We start from the raw sequence: 18834 nt of genomic DNA, 5'->3' as shown, positions 1-18834 counted from the left end.
TAAGATAATTTTGCCACAATAAAACAAAAGCTATACTATTTGCATCCATTTAATTTTCTCTACTGGTTGGTTAACTCTTCCAGGTCACTTCTTGTTTATTGGGGGTCATCTCAAGGGTCACGTATGTTGTGATTGGCAGAGCCTTTTTAACCTCCTCTGATTGGTCATCGTTTTTGTAGTTTAAACGTATCAAAAAACTCGATACCAGGAGCACAATATATTTGGCAAACTTAAGTAAAACAATTCTTCTTATCAATAAATTTGATGACATTATTTTATCCTCATTTTTTTGGTCATTTTGTCCGGAAAAAAATAAACGGGAAGTATACTGACAACCCTGTAACAAGATTATTAGTCTAAAAAGGGAGGTCAGAAAAGGAGGGCTGAGGGCATTTTCCTAATTAATTGCAACTCCGAAACACACACGACTTTGACCTTTACTCATATATTTTGCAGCGAAACACACACACACACACACACACACATCCCGTCAGCCAATCCAATGAAAGAAAGAATCAATTAAAAGCGTAGCAACTTGCTCGATGGCTCCACGTCAAGAAGACTGTGGTGTACGCACATTTTGGTGTTAGCTGAGCCCGTTTCCTGGATTTCGATGACATCATTTTCATTTTGAAGAGCTTTCTCTCGTTAAGTAATTAGCTACTTGGTGTTTTACTCGGCTTATACACGTATACATAAAAAGGATCGAAAAAGCCAAGACCTTGCCACTTAGTCTTTAACATACACACACACCCATGGCTTAGTTTCACGTCAAGTTAACCCTTTAAATGCTTGTTTTTTTTTCTATAGATGTGGCACCATTATCCTATGCAATATTTTTTCATAGAAATTTTATAAGCAAAGAAAATGTGAAACACATGATTTACTTCCTCGGGCCACAAAAAAATGATGCGTCGGGCCAAATTTGGCCCGCGGGCTGCCACTTTGACACCTATCTTAAGTAATATTTGTGTCTTAAAACTGTTAAATTTCCCTCTCATAACATTTTTTCCTTGTGCTCCATTGTATAATTTTAGTTTAAGAAATTTTAGGAACATTTTTAGCAAGATTTGCTGTAAAATTGCCCAAAAAAATCCAGTTCCAAATCCCCTTAAAAAGGATTTGCACTTGATAAAACCTGTACTAAACCTGTATAATTGTACCTAATGATGTGATCTGTGAGCCTAGTGGATTATAAGGTTTTTAGCGCTAGGGGTACTCTATGATTGTGTGTTTTTTGTGTGTGTATGTGTGTGTGTGTGTCTCATGGGAACGCACATTAAACGGGCTTAGCCACCTGCTCTGTTATTGGACATCTCTTTCTCTCAGCCACAATTGAAAAAGCATACATATATATACGTGCATCCATTCCTGGGGGACACACTTGAGACATCTGGCTCCGTCTGTCTGTTGGTGGGCCCGTTGACCCCCCGACGTAACGTTTAGAATGGACGCGTTCTCCATGTTTGTTTCCTGGTGTTGCTTTTTATTTTCCGCCCTCGTTTCTCTTCCGTTCATTGCTTGAAGCCAGCGGCTATTAGCTATGCAAATATTGACATGCAGCTTTGGCCTGCCAGCTATCAATTGAAATCAGCAAATCGATGAGCCTAATAGCTGCTCATTAGCCACTTGATGCATTCCAAGGGATAAACATCAGGAGCTGTCCGTGGTCCTGGTAATCGATACACTCTAAAAGTATTAGCCTTGCCAGTGCTCGTGCCGGACACCTTTTTTAATGAATCCACTTGCAAATGTTTGTAAGGCTTCTGACTCGCCTCTTGCAGTTAAATTATTTTCATTTTTTAGATTTTATAGACTAGAAATATAATTTGACAGCTATTTCCAATAAAACAACAACTATGCAGGGTGAGGATAGGAGACTATCTTAAAGTGTTGGGGGTTCAAATTGAGGACTTGGAAGCAACTTGTACTACTAAAACACATTTAAAATTAACTCCGACCAACAGGCAGGACAAAAACAAAAATTCAATTGACGCAGCTAAATATTACTAATGAGAAACCACCAGTAGATGGCAGTGATAACCCGTTTTAGATGTGGCCAGTGCATTTTTTGGAACAGACGGTACACAAAGAGGGCACATATTTACATGTATATATGTTCATTAATATGTATTGTCTCAGCGGCACGGTGGATTGAGTGGTTAGCACATCGGGCTCACAGCTCCGGGGTCCTGGGTTCAAATCCAGAATTTCATGTTCTCCCAAAATCCAGGTCAGACCACTTGTGGGTAGTTTTCATGTTCTCACAGACCTTTGTGGGTTTTCTCCGGGTACTACGGTTTCCTCCCACATTCCAAAAACATGCCTTGTCATCTGATTGGCCACGCTAAATTGCCCATAACTATGATTGGTCATCTTTTTGTCTTTTTGCTCTGTGATTGGCTGATCTTTGATTCTAGGTGTCCCAGAAAGTCAGTTGGGATTGGCTCCAGCACCCCCCGCGAACATTGTGAGGATAAAGCGGTTCAGAAAATCAATTAATTAAAGTTGAACTCAAAAACTGAGAGCGGGTCTCCTTAAAAACGGACGTTATTTTCGCAAATATAGCGTTATTTGGAAAATATGTAATGGAGATGGTAAACAACCGGGTGGCGCCGTGCGTCGGTGCGTCACGCGTGTGGGTGGGTGTACGGGGGGGTTGGCGATGGGGCAGTTGGCCGCCGGTTAGAGAGAGAGAAAAAGAGGCGAGATAAATCATTGGAGAGCAGGTTATTGAAAATGCAGCGAGATAAAAGAGTAAAGAAGCCAGTAATTGCCTTAAAGATCAGACTACAAAGCGTTAGTTTAGATTTTACAAGGCCAGCCGGCAACAAAAGAGCCGTAATTTATGAGCCCTCTGTAAAAGAATCGCATAATTACATTAAAAATGAATGCTAATGAGGGCTCAAATAGGGAAGGTGCTTATTAGCAAACTTGCTATTCCTCTTCCTTGGGCTGAGTGATGGCTTTTGGCTTGATTAATGGCTTCATTTCTATCAATTAGTAGCAAGAAAAATTTGAATAATTTTATAATGAGATGGCTTAAATTGAGTGTTGCTGTGTTTTACTATAAATGAGCATGTTACTCCATTTTTACAACTTTAAATGACTGAGTTAGTAAAGTAAAATAGTGCAAAAATTCAGCCAATACTTCACAAAATATTCAAATATTTCCACACGCCAGTAGTTTTACTTTATATGACACCAGTTTTAACTCGGTATAATTTTAAAGTGGTTTTTATATGATTATATACAAAAAAATCTTGAATTTGAAGAACAAAAAAGTAGAATTTAGAGTCATTTTTTTAATAACAAGGGTCATAAATTAACTGATATACTGTAGTAGAATCAAATTTAGATCATTTATTTTTGTTCAAAAATGATGTCACACTAAGAAAAATATTCATTTTCAATTTTTTTCTGGTTGCCACTGGAATTGTAACAAAAAATTTAGGTTATTTTTCATTAAGTTAAGACCTTATGTATAGTTCATACAACATATCAATGTGGCTAATTGAATTTTTACCTTTTTTGCTAACGAAATTCAAGATTTGCTGCATTTTTTTGTTCCCAAGGCAACAAAACGTTATTCATTGAACCCAAATTCAGCAAAACTGTTGATCTAATGAAATTATTTGGCATTACATCCACTTTTGCGGTCAAAACAGGCGCTCTCCTGTCCGCCAGTATCTGCTGACATGCATTGTTGAACAGTTCCCTCTTGTGGCCATTTTTCGGCGACCAGTTGTTTCTGAGGCTTGGACGCTGATGGCTTCCAAATCAGGCCGCTCGCTATTGGCTTGTTTGATTTCCTCTGCTTCTTAATCAATGAGGTGGACAAACAGCCATTTAGAGGAAAGCATAGCGTATTGATTCGCTTGTCAGCGTGGTTGTCTGTCCGATTCTTCTCGCTAATGACTGCCGCTTTCCTTTGGAAAAATGCATTCTCATACCTGTTTGTTTTTTGCTGTTTTTGGTCGAATTCAAAAGCAGAATTGTGCTCAGATTCATTTGGAATCGTGGCTTGATCAGGATTTTCATTGGCCTATTGGGGACTGCCATTTTTAAATACTGTATTTTCTTACATATATTCCGTATTTGTACCTAAAAAAATGATGACTGGGTCAAGGGTGAGGCTTATATGTGCATAAATTAGACTTGGCATGCACAAAACTGCAAAATGACAAAGAAAAACACTCAAAACGCAAGACACTAGACTGTTACAGACACAGTTCCTTGTTGTACTGCTCACATGACTTCCTTTTTGAATTTGTCCATGACCAGACAACCCAGTAGATTATCCTTTCAATTTCTACATTATCACAGAAATACTACATATTTTTTTAAAGATTTTCCCTTCAAAGTAACACATTTGGAGTCCCTCTTAAAACCTTAAATGTGGAGGTTAAAATTGTCAATCAGGGGGCGTCTTATATGAGGGAAATTGTAAAATTAAACGATTTTAAGGCCATTTTAAAGGTAAGGCTTATACACAGATGCGACTTATATGCGAGAAAATACAGTAATTACAATTAGGTTTTAAGGCTTTTTGCCAAATTTTGTTGTATTTTTTATACAAAACTGCTCAAACCAGCTAGTTTGTTTACATTTAATAACATTTCTAATTTGAGAGTAAATCACTCTTGCTTGCAATGTTTTAACAGGATAGATGTCTTGGTGTTTTTATGTATTTATTTTTTATTACTGGAATTTGGAAAACATTTGCCACAGCGGGGGAAATATGACATCAAAGTAGTGTGGTTGTTTACGTAGCGGCTCTCATTTCCCTTTGAAAATCGACGTCTCGCTCTTTTTTGCCTTCTTCTCGTCACTGTCACGGGCTAAACTAAATTCATTTGTCAGATAATGTGTCAATATTAAATATCTACTTTGACCTTTGAGCCAGCGGAACGCTATTTTATCGATTTTTCAGTCCGCCTGAGTCCATCATGTGGGCGAAATACATATCTTGGCCGCTGATATCTGACAAACAGCATGTACGAGTTATCTTATCTACCCATAATGTGTTTGTCCCTAAAAAAATGGAGGTCGTAATGGATTGATTGCATTTCCATTTGCGCGTCTTTGACATTGATATCGACATTGATGGGTGCATGTTTGACATTGATAGCTTTGTTGAAGACTACAAATTGCACTTGAGTGCCAATGTGACTGAAAAAGATGTTTTTGAGATGTTTGTGTGTCATAGAATTGTACAAAATGGGCCCCGTCTCTTATTTTTTGGGGAAAAAAAACAATAACAAACAAACATCATGAATCAACCTCTATTTCTTACCAACTTTTCTTGGTATTTAAATACTTCAAATTGAAGTATTTGGCCAGTATATGTTGTCTATGTTAGTCTATGGGCAGGAAACAAACATGGTAACTAAAAATAAAAAATAATTTAGAAAAAAACAGTGCTTTGAGGACAATTTTTAAACATAAAAATGATGCAACAGGACACATTTGGACATTTTGTAGTTTTTTTTAATGGAGTTGAATAACATCGCTCTATTTTGAAGGGAGACCTAGTGGATATGTTTGGTATTGTAGGATTTTCAAACACTCGCAGACCTTTATTTTGAAGGGTGGACCACCTAATGCATTGGTGTCAAAGTGGCGGCCCGGGGGCCAAATTTGGCCCGCCGTATCATCTTGTGCGGCCCGAGAAAGTAAATCATGAGTGCTGACTTTCTGTTTTAGGATGACATTAAAATGAAGAGTATAGATGTATATTACATTTCCTTATTTTCCCCATTTTAAATCAACAATTGTAATTTTTTAAGTCAATTTTTCTGTTTTTAGTTCAAAAATCATTTTGTAACATCTAAAAATACATTTAAAAAAGCTTAAATAAACATTGTTTTAAATCTATTGAAAAACTGAATATCTAAAATTAGCCTTAACAGAAAATGAATGGATGGGGTGTTTATTTTTCCATTAAAGAATCATTCAGAATAGTTTAAAATGCAGGTGGTAAATGTCCAAATGAAAATGGTGCCTTGATTTTGCCGTCTAGTGGCTGTAATGAGTCATGACACGCTCCCAGGCATAATTATTACCTATTTGTCCAATTCTATACTGTGTTTAAATCAAAACCCGGTTATGTTTGAGTGCCGTTCTAATTGCACGTCTATGGGTGTGTGAGATGCCCAGACAAATATTCATGTATTCATTAAACACCCCCCACGCCATGACCAAGTGTTGTGACAGCCATCTTGTTATAACTAATGGATTCATTTTCTGTATTAGTCGTGTGTACACGGACGCCTGAGTCAACTGCACGTACCAGCGCCGCCTCTCAAGTGGAACACATTCTCTTTGGATTTGATTTATTCCAAAAGGGAAATGCTGATAGTAATTCAGTCAAATTTTAGCTATGTTAGTTGTTTGTCGCCGAGATGCTGATTTTTGTTGAAATATGTTAAGTATGCTGTGATATTCTTATGGTATATTTGCTCAAGTTTTGGTGTTTTGAGCAATTTGTTGAAATTTGTCAAATATGATGTGATATTTTTGTGGTATATTTGCTCAATTTTTGGCGTTTTGAGCAATTTGTTGAAATATGTCAAATATGATGTGATATTTTTATGGTATATTTGCTCAAAAGTTGGCATTTAGAGCAAAAATTTAGCAAATGATGGCCTAAATATAAAAAAAAAACACTTGAGTGCAAGATAGCTCTTTTCACGATGTCATTTTAAACAATTTTTACTGTAAATTTGGAGTGAAATGTAGAAAAAAAATTGTAGACTTTTTGAGAGACCTTCATACTTAAAAATTACATTTTTTAGAGCCATATTCAGAATATCAAAGTAAACATACATGCAAATCTGTGCATTTTTTGCAGTCATTTCACCCATTTTGATGCACCAAAATATCTGATATCAAAGTGTGCATATTTTTTAGTCATTTCACCCATTTTAAACTACAAAAATATCTAAAAATCTTTCAAAAATTTTCTCACACTACTACATTACCATCATTGCCAATAAATGAGCATCCGAGAGCCATATGCGCCCATCCAAAGAGCCACATGTAGCTCCGGAGCCATAGCTTCCCTACCTAGGCAAACTTTTCCTTTTAGCTCATTCCACCGACTCTCTCTTAAAAAACGTCCTTTGCAAATAATATCTGTTTATATACAGGAATCATTTATAATGGAAGCCTTTTCCTATTTTTGTGCATGATTGGTCAAAACCGCGGCAACAATGGATGAAACCTAATCCCATTTTGTCTCCTAAATGAAATTCCATTGCGGCCAGTTTGCGTTTCTATCTGTGATTATTTTACAATGCATTATTCTCAGTGTAATTTACTCTCATTTTATTAGCATTTATTCGAAGTTCCGCTACGCGTCCTTGGCAGCCAAATCTCCCTTAAAGATTAAAATAACATCCCATACGTCACATTACGTGTCAAGAATTGTTACTTAGACGGATCACATACAATCGAGGTAACTCAATCTGTCCAAACGGAGTCTGTTTATTTATTTTATCTTAATTTTTCTTACAGAGGGAACTTCTTTGGAGGACCAAGTGCGAAGGATAAAGGACATCGAGGCTATCGAGAGCGACTCTTTTGTTCCACAGGCTTTCAAATCATCTCGAGACGACGTCAAGGTACGGTGTGGCAATTTTTTTTGCTCTTTAAATTCAATTGGGGGCTCATAACCCCCTCCGCCAGAGACCAATCAAATGTTAGCCATTCAGATAAACTGATCCGTCCTGGATCTGTCACCCAATGGGATAGAAACCAAGCACATAAGTTATTATTGAAATGTTACTTCGATTTGATTTGTTTGGGTTTTTTTTTCATCTAATATAGGTCGTGTGTCCACCAAGGTCGAGATTCCACCATATTGTTCGCCCCCAACTGGGAGGTTTTAACATTAATATAGATATATTTTCAAAAATATTTATATTTTCTTAAATAAATGGAATAATATCGGCGAATAAGCTAGACACAGAGTCAAAATGTGTCAAAAAGAGTCACTCTTTACGTACGCATCACAAAATCCAACTCGCCAATTTTTTTTAAAAATATTATTTGTTTTATAAATTGTTTTGAGTCTGTTTTAAGAGAAAATAAAAATAAGAGAAACATGAAACCAGGGAAAGAAGAGCCACCAAAAATTCAAAATATGATAAGAAGAAAAGAGCCACATTCATTTTGGCCGGGAGCCGCATGCGGCTCAAGAGCCACTTGTTCTGGAGACATGTTGCTCTCCATCACTTTTTGGTACATTTTAAAAAAAATTGATGAATTATGGTTATTGTTTTATACCCAATCCAATTTTGACTCTTTTATAAACCATGTGCTAATAAAAAAACTCATTGAATTACATTTTTAGGCAATATTTTTAAGCAATATTTTTTCAGGCAAAATTCTTACAAGAAATATCTCAATAAAATTCTATAACCCTTTAAAACACACGTTTACATGTGGGAAGTGGTATTTTTCTAAAATTGAGATATTTTTTAATCAAATTTAGCTTTTCTGTGGAACATTACAGCTAAAATGAGTGGGTTGAATATTTGCTTCTTGGCTTATCAGCTTGCTTATTAGCTTGTGAACCTCTTAGATGTGCCTCACTTTTAGCTTGCAGCCAAATTGAATGTCAGAAGAAGCTTCCAAATGATAAACATTTGCTCTGGAGCTCCTCATCACACACAAACACTTTGAAACATGAACACACTTGGCAAACATTTTCCAGCTCAATGTTTACTACTTAAGCAGGTGGAAGACGGCTCATTCTTTTTGTCCATTTTAAAATAGCTCCTAGTCATTTCTTTATTTATTTTTTTGACGAATGCAATTGGAAACCTTGGATCAAGTATCTCTTACCGTAACAAGCTTTTAGAATACCTTCATTACATTTCCAATACGTAGAGTAGCTAATTTAAAAGCTGAAGACAGTCAAAACAACTATTACAAACATCAAAATGTTTTTTCCTCCGCACCTGCAAAAAATAATCACTTATAAAAACACTGTTTTATATGAGAAACTCAAATTGTTCGATGTTTAATGCAACCCTTTTTACATATATATATATATATATATTTACTGTGTGGGTGTACCTAATGATATGACCATGATGCTTCAATCCAACTTTATGAATCCAGAAGAACTATACTGTCATCTGCTGGATAAATGGAGGTCTTCACTTATTTATAAATTTATGCATTATGCATTTTAAATATTCCTATTTATTATCTAATGTTTTTTTTTCCTTAAAATATATGTATTTTTTTGTTTAAATAGTTATGTGGAAAAAAGGATGATAGTGCTACTGGGGGTCGTAACTAAATTATTTGTTTTTAATTTTATGAAGTATTTTTTTTCATTTTGTTTATTTGTAAAGATGTGATTAATAATGAAAATTAATCATTATAATTAACAACTAGTGTCCACATTTGTGGGTGACACTTGGGTACAAAAAAATTATATATTTTGGCCTATATGTGTTTTTTTTAGGTTGTTTTAATGACTTAAAATAGTGCTGTGCATAAGCTTTCTGTGTATGGTAGAATAATACAAAACAATCTTTTTTGGGGGTAATTATCTTCAAATATCTCCATGCATTTAAGGAAAAAAAAATATTCACCTGACATGGTTTTGAAGACAATTATAAATCACTTCCATTCACCTTCCAAATTGTCAAAATTTTATAAAAATGACACCAATAAGTATCCATTTTATTTCTAAAAATCCCTCTTTTTCTCACCAGATTGAGCCTGTGGTGGTAAAACAGGAATCCGAACCTGTGGACGTTACTTTCCCCCTATCCATCGTCTACAATGACACGGACAGTCTTGCTCACCCTTCTGTAAGTGGTCACCATGACAACCCCTAACAACACCCCATCAGGAGTTGTCATCCACCCTCGAGGGTGTCATACACCCCCAAAAAATGTAAAAACAAGAGGAAAACTTTAAAGTGCACTAATGCTCAGCGGGTTTTTGCTCATCTATCTCCTGCGGGCAAACTAAGTTATGACCTGATATATGCAGATAACAAATATACACAGATTGTACATAAATATACACACACAAGTCCTTGCTACAGGCTGATATATGGCACTAATATGTCCCCGGGTCATATTCTGGCTCCCAAGTACATTACTGGGTCCTCCAAATGTTATAAGAGAGTAGTGTGTTTACATATATAATTATGGGTTGTATTATTGGCGGCTAGTGATAGGTAGTAGTTAAATTGGAGGATCTGTTGTTTTTTTTAATATGGCAACAAATGAGTTCTGTGCTTTGTCTCACGCAGCTGTTCATTGACAAAGAGAAGGCTGAGGAATTGTGGCTCAACCGACTTCATTCGTTACGCCAGGAGAGGCTCATGGGAAGTCCCGTGGCTTAACCCAGGAACGCCACTTTTATTTCATCTGGATTTGGCTATCATATCCTTTCAAGTTTTATTCAATTATTACTTAAATTGGTTTAGCTGAATGAATGACAGTGAGAATTAATTCTTAGTAGAAGCTGTGAGATCATTTTTTGCTAGAATTAATACTTTGTTTATAGTGGATTATGGCATTCTTGCATATGGCCACTAGACGTCGCTGTAAGCAATGTTTCGAGTACTAGTCGATTTCAAACTTTTTGGAAACATTCCTGCAATTTTCTATATGACTACTAATTTCGGTCTCGTTTTTATATTTCACCCCCCAAAAACAATTTGAACAAAAGTTAAGACTCTTGAAATCGCCGATATGGCGTGTCAAACTTTGTAAACAACTCCATTAATAAAGAGCGTTAGTTGACAGACGTCTTTTCACCTTTCTTTTTCCTTTTCAAACTGTGACCTTGTTGACTGCCCAAGATTAATTAAGTCGCGTTCGTTCATGTCTGGATTTTAATTATGAGTGACATTTTAAGGCAGTGTAGAGAATCAGAGCTGGGCCTATTTATGGCCCGGGCCAGATGGTAAATCTATACCCAGTGTGGGACACTGTCACCCCGCCATTGCCCCTCCAAATAGCCGCTGCGGTAATGAGCTCCTAAATACAGGCTAAAAAAGCAAGAGCACACCCTTGAAACCGTGGCTTCCCAAGATATTTCACCCACGGAATGAACGTGAATGGTGGACTTTGGACAGCGTTTTGTCAGAAGGTGCCTAAATGGCTGTGTTTCACTAAAATACGATGACTAGTATCACAGACAGGGGCGACTTTTTACGACAAGTTTCAAAGCGCCGTCGTCATGGCAGCATTGAGCGAGACAACAACCTCGTTGACGGAAGTGGTCTCCCATCGGCCAATGAGAGTCCGGTATTGACGTCACGTGGTCAAATGCCCACTCTCCTAAATTAGCTCCACCCTCCCCACAGGGACATTACCGAAGCTTCTCTCGGACGTGATACACCTGCAGCCCATTCGGAATACATATTATGTTTGTTTAAATCGAATTAAATTACATTTTTTGTTCATCTGGCCATATTGTTTAAACTCACGTTTTTTGGAAATGTTTGGAAACTACAGAGATTTTGACGATGACCCATTTTTCTCGTAAGTTTTGACGTCAAAAGCTGTGTTGTTATTGTCATTATCAGAGCTCAACGTTTTTTTTAATATATGCAAATCTATATTGCTATATAACTCAAAAGTGAGCATTACTGTCTCATATATGTATTTAACTTGCATGATGACAACATTCTCAAAATATTTCAACTCAAATAAATCCAATATTCTGTGTTAAAGTCATTTTTTATGTTCATTTGAATGAAAAAAATGACCTTGACTTTAATAAGCAGTATTGGAAATGAGTGAAAAGAAATAACCTAAGCTAAACAAATAATAACAGTTTTTGTGCCAAGTCTCCTTTTGACAACAGTTGACATCAAATCCATCTGAATTTGGGCTCAATATCCAATACATTAAGACTCAGATCACTCTTAACAATATACATTTTGGACACTATTTCCTCATCAAAACTAGAAATGACACTCCCAGTATCCAACTGAGCAACCTTCCTTTGTTTTTTGTAGAGATCCATTCCGGGCACACCGAGATCACATGCGCCAGGTGATGCGGAGTTTCTCGGAACCGATGGGCGGAGCCATCATGCCGGGTATCACGGACGGGAGAAGCCGCGGGCACGACCCGGTGGACCCGCCAACGTTGAGGGGCAATCACAGGGTGAGAACATGTCAACAAAGTCATTAAACTGTTCCAAATGTTAACTGCTCATGTTAAAAGTTCCATTTGAATCCAATATAAAATCATCAAGACAGCCCACAATTTAATATAAATGCAAAATACTTAGTGTAGCGTTTTTAGCACTAGAAATGACTGCAGAATCAATAGGTTGCATTTAATTTATTTAGTAAACATTTGCTATAATGGTGGACAACACCGTCCTAAAAATAAATACATTAAATAGATAAGAAGACTAGAATAGGATGCTTTTTTGGTGTTAGTTTTTCAACTGTAGGGAAATCAAGTAGATGTAAAAAAAATTGCACCAAATTTTAGCTGAAAACGTCAAACTAATTGTACACAATTTAAATTGCATATCTGCTGTATTGGTATTCCAAAAAAAATGTTTAAAATTGTTTCAAAATTGTTTCAAAAATGTTTAAAAATTGTTATAAAATGTTTCGAAATTGTTTAAAATGTTTCAAAATTGTTTAAATTGCATATCTGTTGTATTGGTATTCCCAAAATTGTTTACAAAGCAAATTGAAGCAAGACGCCCTACTTTGTAGGAACTGGTTTCCAGTTTTGCACCCGCTAACCTTCCCTCAAATCAGGACAAGCACATGAACCAGTTTAATCCTGTTATGCCATGGAGGCCTGTATATTTATCCTTGATAATGACTTTGATCACAAGACTGGGCCTTAATAAACAGCAACTTGATGCCTCTTGAATACTAGATAATACCCCCCGCGCTAATGACCTCACTCGGTGCCGGAAAAGCAGCCATTCCAACTTTTGATTTGATCCTTCTGGAGTTGATATCAGTTTATAAATGGGTAAAATCATTTTATAATTGGACACAAAAAAGGCAATTTCCAAGAATTGATACACAATACGCATATTTTTTTAAATCTGCTCTCACAATAGAAGTTTGGCGTACTATAATCTGCTTTTTGTGTCTAAAGCCACATTTGGCTTCTTCAGATTTTCTGCTAATTAAATGATTTGCTTTTAAAAGATTTTCTGGACAAAAGTATTTGGGAATTGACTATTGGCTAAAAAAACATTGAACCTGACATGCATGTTTTTTTGGATTGTGTCAGAGCACCTGGAGAAAACCCACGCAAACCCGGGGAGAGCTTGCAAACTCTACACATGAAGGCCGCCACCAAGCAGTTCGAACTCGGAACTTCAGAACTGTGAGACAAACATCTTACTTACTTATTACTATACAAAAATAAGCTGTAATGATTTTTGCACTGTAAAAAATGCACCTATCATAGAAAAAACAACTCATACATCAACATGTCAGCCACGTCATAGTCGTGATTTTCTTTTTTCAATCTAGTATTCAACACAAAATACGACCAGTCTATTTACCTTCCACTTAGATAACATAGTAACGCGGGTTCACGTTTCCCCGCCATCCCCTTGAGGATCGCCACTCACATCTTTGTATCGCGTTTCACTTTCTGTCCATGTTTGTTTATAAATCTGCAGTCACATGATGCCATTTTTACAGTCTCAAAACAGTCCGTTCCCCTCAAATATCCTAATACCTCATTGGCCCGAAAATAAGACGACCCCCTGTTTTTCTTAGACTCAAATTTGAAAAAACATCAAATTCAATTTTTTACACCAAATAATGACAGTACATCTGAAACAAATGATTATAACAATATATTGAAGAGAAAAAGTATGTTATTTTTCCTTATTTAAATAATGCTAAATCTTAACATTTAAATATATAAATGAAAATTCAATCACATTTTTAAATGAAATATAAATAACCAATATATTTAATAATTATGTAAACAATATCGGTGCCACCTAGTGTTGTGAACAGGTACAATGTCTACACCCCGATTATGAGACGACACTTTTTCAGTTTTCTTTCAATGCAACAAAACATCGTCTTATATTCGGATCAACACACAAATTATTCCTGAACTACTGCCATATACTGCGTTCTCATCACGTAGAACGCCATCTTGTCCGTTTTTCAGTCCCTTATCTTCAACACCAAGCCGTCCGGTCTAAATATAATACGCTCCCAAATGGACTTGGCATTTATTTGCCCGTAGATGCCACTCTAGGATAAAATTGGCCTTGGAAGGAGATAGTGAGCAAGAGTGTTTTATTTACATCAGCTTGACCTTTTGGAAAAGAGCTGAGCGAGCGCAGCGTGGTAGCCTTTGGGCTTTTCGGCCCCCCGGTCGGTGCAAGCTTTCTCAGAATGAAGCGCCAAAGTCGCCGTTAATCTCCGGCAATGCGACCCAATTACACATTGGAACACAAGTCATTCAACACCGTGCCCGTTGTAGCCCCCTCGTAGCCCCTCGTACGTGCCGGGATGCTCGCGCCGGTCATAAACACCCAGCAGGTTTGTTCCAGATAAAGCCCCGGTCGTAGTACTTAAGGCTTCGGCTTCCATGCTTTGAAACGTTCATGCCGTGGAATGATCTCTATCCTAGATCGAGTGGGCGGAGCTATGCCACTAAGAAAACATCCACAGACTTAACATTTAATGCAAATTAATTGCCAACTTTGGTCAAAATATTTAGTGATTTTGTCCCAATTTGCTCTTTGACACATTTAAAAGCGACTATCTAATGTATGTTTTTTTTTTTTTAAATACGTACAACTATAAGGCCGTCGTTTATGAGCTGGTAATGCCTTGAAAACAGCTGCCATGACTGACCAGCATTCTTTCTCCCTTCTGTGTTTGTGCAGGACACGGCCATGACCCCTTTTGGCGTGTTTGATAACTTTGTGACCAACATGAGGAGCAGAATGGACGGGATGCACAAAAACTTGGTGAGTTTACGCTACTGACTTTCCTCCAAAGCTTTTTTTTTACCCCTCCTGACGCTTTTGATTGGGTTTTTGCGTCCAGGACACCATGGGCAACACCATGGACGCCAACACCCACACCTTCAGCTCCTCGTCAGTCATGACGTATTCCAAGGTTGGGAACGACCCCCCAAAGGTCTTCCAGGCCTCATCGTCGACGCGTCGGGGCCCCGGAGGCGTAAGTAAACACTTGTGTAAAAACAAATGTTTTTGGACTTGGGAGTCCGTTAGAGTATAATGTTATGTTGTCATTGGTAATTATGGGTATTGTAGTTTTTTGTTTTTCATTATAGTATAATTTAAGGGTGGAAATGTTATATTTTACACTAAAATTGTTATATTATAATGAAGTTGAATAGAGTATTTGTTATAAATAGTGTGTCTATATTGTTGAAGGTAAACAAAATTAGTTAGTTTTTTAATGGGAAAATTAGCAGATGTTTTTGGAGTTTTTATATCATTAATATGATGCTGTGTTAATTTTGGTAATTATGGATGTATTGTAGTGCAAGTCTTTGTGCATAATTTTTTTTTAGGATTCAAATATAATCTTTGATTTTATAGTTATTGTAGTATTAGAATGAAGCTGAATTGTATATTTTGGTAGAAAAGTGTATTTTGGAGAAAAGTCTCAAATTATTCAGGTAATTCTTGAAAGTACACAAACACAAAAAATACTTTGCTCAGATGAAGGAGACTGTGCGAGCCTTAAAAGACTCGGAAAGCGGGATGGAGAAGATGTCCATCGGCCACCACATCCAAGACCGGGGACACGTCGTTGAGAAGAAAATGAACAAGAAAACGGGAGATAAAGAGTTCAGCCAGGACTTCCAGAACATGGATGAATGTGCGACTAGACTCATTTTTTTCTCATGTCCTTTTCCTCTCATATAACTCTTGCGTCTTGATTTATTCACACTTTAGCCGAAGCGCAGTCCTTTGACGAGGAGTGGCAGAAGGAGCTGTCCAAGTTCAAACCGCCTGTTTCCATGGCTCGACTGGAACCGCCACATCATCACCGATGCCAGCCGGCAGCTCTCACCGGTAGTCCCCGCACCCACAGGTTAGTCATTTAGTGGAGAAAAAAAAAAACATTATTTGGACATCGGCGGGCCGGATTAATACGCCTGGTGGGCCAGATGTGGCCCGCGGGCCGTAGTTTGCCAAACTTTGGCCAAAAAATTAAATAGAAAAAATAAAAAAATGTTTTGAAGTTAATGCTATGTTCCCCTACACCTTAAACAATAAAAAAAATGTTTAAAGTCAGTTAAATGGAATTGAGATTTTCAAATGTAAACAAAAGATGAGTGCAGATGAGCATTTTTTTCTGGATTTTTAAACCTGCATGAAAGATGGAATTATGATTTTTTTTTTTAAATATATATTTATATAATCTCAGGAAGCTAAGATTGATATATTTGGATGGGAATGTTTTCCACAACATCAGAAAATGATGCAAAAGAAGAAAATAGAACGTTCATATATTTAAAAGTAAAATGCCATTTTCTTCATTGGGCAACCAAAGGCTTAATAGTAAAAAAAATGAATGATTTAGTGGATTGACTTTTGTCATATGACCTGTTTTTATGTGCCTTTTGCAGAGAACATCCAAAAACCAAACCTAAAAGTATCCTGAAGACTTCCAACCCAACAAAAGATTAAAAAAAAACATTGCTCCTTAACGCATTCAGAACTAGGCACAAAAACATAATGGTTTCATTCATCCCTGATGTTTTAGTTTTCTCCATTTTGAATGTTCATCTGGTAAGTGCTCCTCAAGGTTTTAACGTTCCGCAGTTTGTCCATCAAGCTGCTTCTTCTTCTACGTCTTCTTCTGCTATCGTATCACTTAAAATTTGCCCATTTCAAATGTTCCCGCTTTGTGGAAAAAAAGGATGGAGGAAGTGAGAAATTTGCAACCATATTTGTGATTAGCTTAGCTAGCTGGTTTATGGAAGAAGCTAAGTTGGAGATGTATGGAAAGCACAGGTTTTATCGGGGAGATATGATGGCATTTATGGATTTTTTTTGAAGAATGCTGAGGAATGTGTGTGCCATTTGGAATTAAATCCACTCACTTAAATGTTTTGTTTGACTTGGTGTCAAAAAAAGAAAGAAAAATGACACTGAAAGGGCCATAACTTGAGTGTGTGTGATTTGGGATGATTCAAATGCAATTAGATGTTGCTAAGTATTGAAAATGTATTGTTTTTTTTTTTGCTGTAATCTTTGTACAAAGAAAAAAAAAACTTTCCTTTTTTTTATGTATATTGTTCATTTTTCATCCAAGCTTAGTGACGCAACTGTTGATCTGGTATATTTGGAATATACACAGCATTGAAAAATAAAAATGTCAACATGAATGTGCACATTTTGACACAATTTTCCAATTTTTTAGGGAAAATATTGGAAAAATCTTGAATTGGTGCTATGTCAGGAAATTTGATGTTGATCATGTTACGCTCACAGCAATTATTAATTCATTAATTATAAGACAAACAAGTTTTCAATCCTATACCTTTTTAATGGATTCCTCCAAAGTGCAGACATAATGTGAAAACTGACCAAAAAACATGACTTCTTGCACAGAAGCAGGCAAAACAAAACCAACACAAAATGGCATTTTTTAAAAGTCAAAATTTACATGATTCCCGGAGGTTGTCCCTTTCCGGCAATCTTTTTTGAACACTCAAGTAGAGCATTATGGATGTCCTTTGCACATGAAATTTGGGATTTGATCATGCCGAGATACTGGGCGTAGGACATGGATTCCGCCTGCACCGTGTCTGGTTTGGAGGCGGCGGTGGGCACCAGGTTGGGCGAATGTTTGGCGCTGTCGATGCTCTGCGAGAGGCACTCGTAAGCCAGCCGCTAAAGAAAAGGTCAATAGGTTAAGGGTCATGGTCAATGGGTAGGTCAAGGTGGGTGGATCTCACCAAGCACAGCTCCAGCTGATCACAAAGGGCGTAGAACTCCTCGAGGCTTTTGTCAAAGCGTTGGACTGCAGTGTCACTGCTTTTACTGGAAGAGAAACAACCATTGCATAGTATAAGATTGGCGAACACGTGGCTCTTTGCTTAGTCTATTTTATATCTAATGTGGCTTTTTACATACTTTCAGTTTTTTATCTCTCTACAAACATTCAAAATCACAAGGGCCCCATTAAAAACAAATAATAAATTAGATTTAAAATAATAATAATAAACCACCGTGTGATGGGTCCTCCATTCTGGGTCGCCACTTGATGACGTAGATATGTTAACGGCAGACGTGTAAACAAAAGAAATATAAGGGTACGTACACTCCGTTATCAATGTTCGTGTTGTGGGCGAAGTTGAGCGCAGCGATTTTCATGAGGTTCTGCAAAGTGAAACAAAAATAAACTCCGTTAGGCGCTGTTAATAGGAAGAGTTGGGGTTTTAGCCAGTGTGTTACCTGTAGACTTTCTTTCAACTGTGGAATGAGCATCTTGAAGCGATGGACCGGGTCAAAGTCTTGCTGTTGAGTCAACTGCTGTTGTTGCTGTTGCTGCAGGGATGCAGCTTGTTGCTGTTGTAAACTTGGAACACCGGGTTGGTGTTGGTGGGACGCCATCTTGGCTCAACCGATGCAGTTCGGTAGATGTCATATATGAGAGTAGATTTCTGATGTGCTGCGGGCCAATGGAAATGAGTGTCGTCAGTTGTTGGTCTTTTTATATGTAACATTGTTGTCAATTGAGTGTCCTTTAAAATAGCTATATATGGCTTTTAAAAAATAAAATATATAACCCATATGAATGTGATGAATGCAACGTTTATCATTTTGTGCGTGTTTTGCAAATGGATA

The 18834-nt window shown here is 37.1% G+C and overlaps 3 protein-coding genes across 3 annotated transcripts in view; 2 read left to right on the top strand and 1 right to left on the bottom strand.

Moving 5' to 3' along the window:
* rsrc1 (arginine/serine-rich coiled-coil 1) overlaps positions 1 to 10780 on the top strand; it is a 78162-nt gene extending 67382 nt beyond the window's left edge. Inside the window, exons 8-10 of the mRNA XM_077722166.1 lie at positions 7519 to 7625; positions 9735 to 9833; positions 10283 to 10780. Coding sequence (XP_077578292.1) covers positions 7519 to 7625; positions 9735 to 9833; positions 10283 to 10375 — 299 coding nt within the window. The 3' untranslated portion in view covers positions 10376 to 10780. The remainder of the gene's footprint in view (positions 1 to 7518; positions 7626 to 9734; positions 9834 to 10282) is intronic.
* A 149-nt stretch (positions 10781 to 10929) lies between these two features.
* On the top strand, positions 10930 to 17089 carry mlf1 (myeloid leukemia factor 1). The gene is made up of 8 exons (XM_077722167.1): positions 10930 to 11522; positions 12002 to 12152; positions 13257 to 13352; positions 14887 to 14970; positions 15050 to 15184; positions 15694 to 15853; positions 15931 to 16069; positions 16608 to 17089. Exons 1-8 carry the CDS (start codon positions 11479 to 11481, stop codon positions 16666 to 16668), a joined length of 870 nt encoding a protein of 289 aa, XP_077578293.1. The 5' UTR covers positions 10930 to 11478; the 3' UTR covers positions 16669 to 17089.
* A 406-nt stretch (positions 17090 to 17495) lies between these two features.
* med29 (mediator complex subunit 29) lies at positions 17496 to 18654 on the bottom strand. The gene is made up of 4 exons (XM_077722168.1): positions 18442 to 18654; positions 18308 to 18366; positions 17943 to 18027; positions 17496 to 17877 (listed from the first exon to the last, which is right to left on the bottom strand). Exons 1-4 carry the CDS (start codon positions 18598 to 18600, stop codon positions 17647 to 17649), a joined length of 534 nt encoding a protein of 177 aa, XP_077578294.1. The 5' UTR covers positions 18601 to 18654; the 3' UTR covers positions 17496 to 17646.
* Between the last annotated feature and the right edge of the window lie 180 nt (positions 18655 to 18834).

The sequence above is a fragment of the Stigmatopora nigra genome, chromosome 8 (genome assembly GCF_051989575.1).
Source record: "Stigmatopora nigra isolate UIUO_SnigA chromosome 8, RoL_Snig_1.1, whole genome shotgun sequence".
In the NCBI taxonomy this organism is placed as follows: domain Eukaryota; kingdom Metazoa; phylum Chordata; class Actinopteri; order Syngnathiformes; family Syngnathidae; genus Stigmatopora; species Stigmatopora nigra.
The sequence above is the reverse complement of the archived record's forward strand: the minus strand, read 5'-3'. Positions and strand labels throughout refer to the sequence as shown.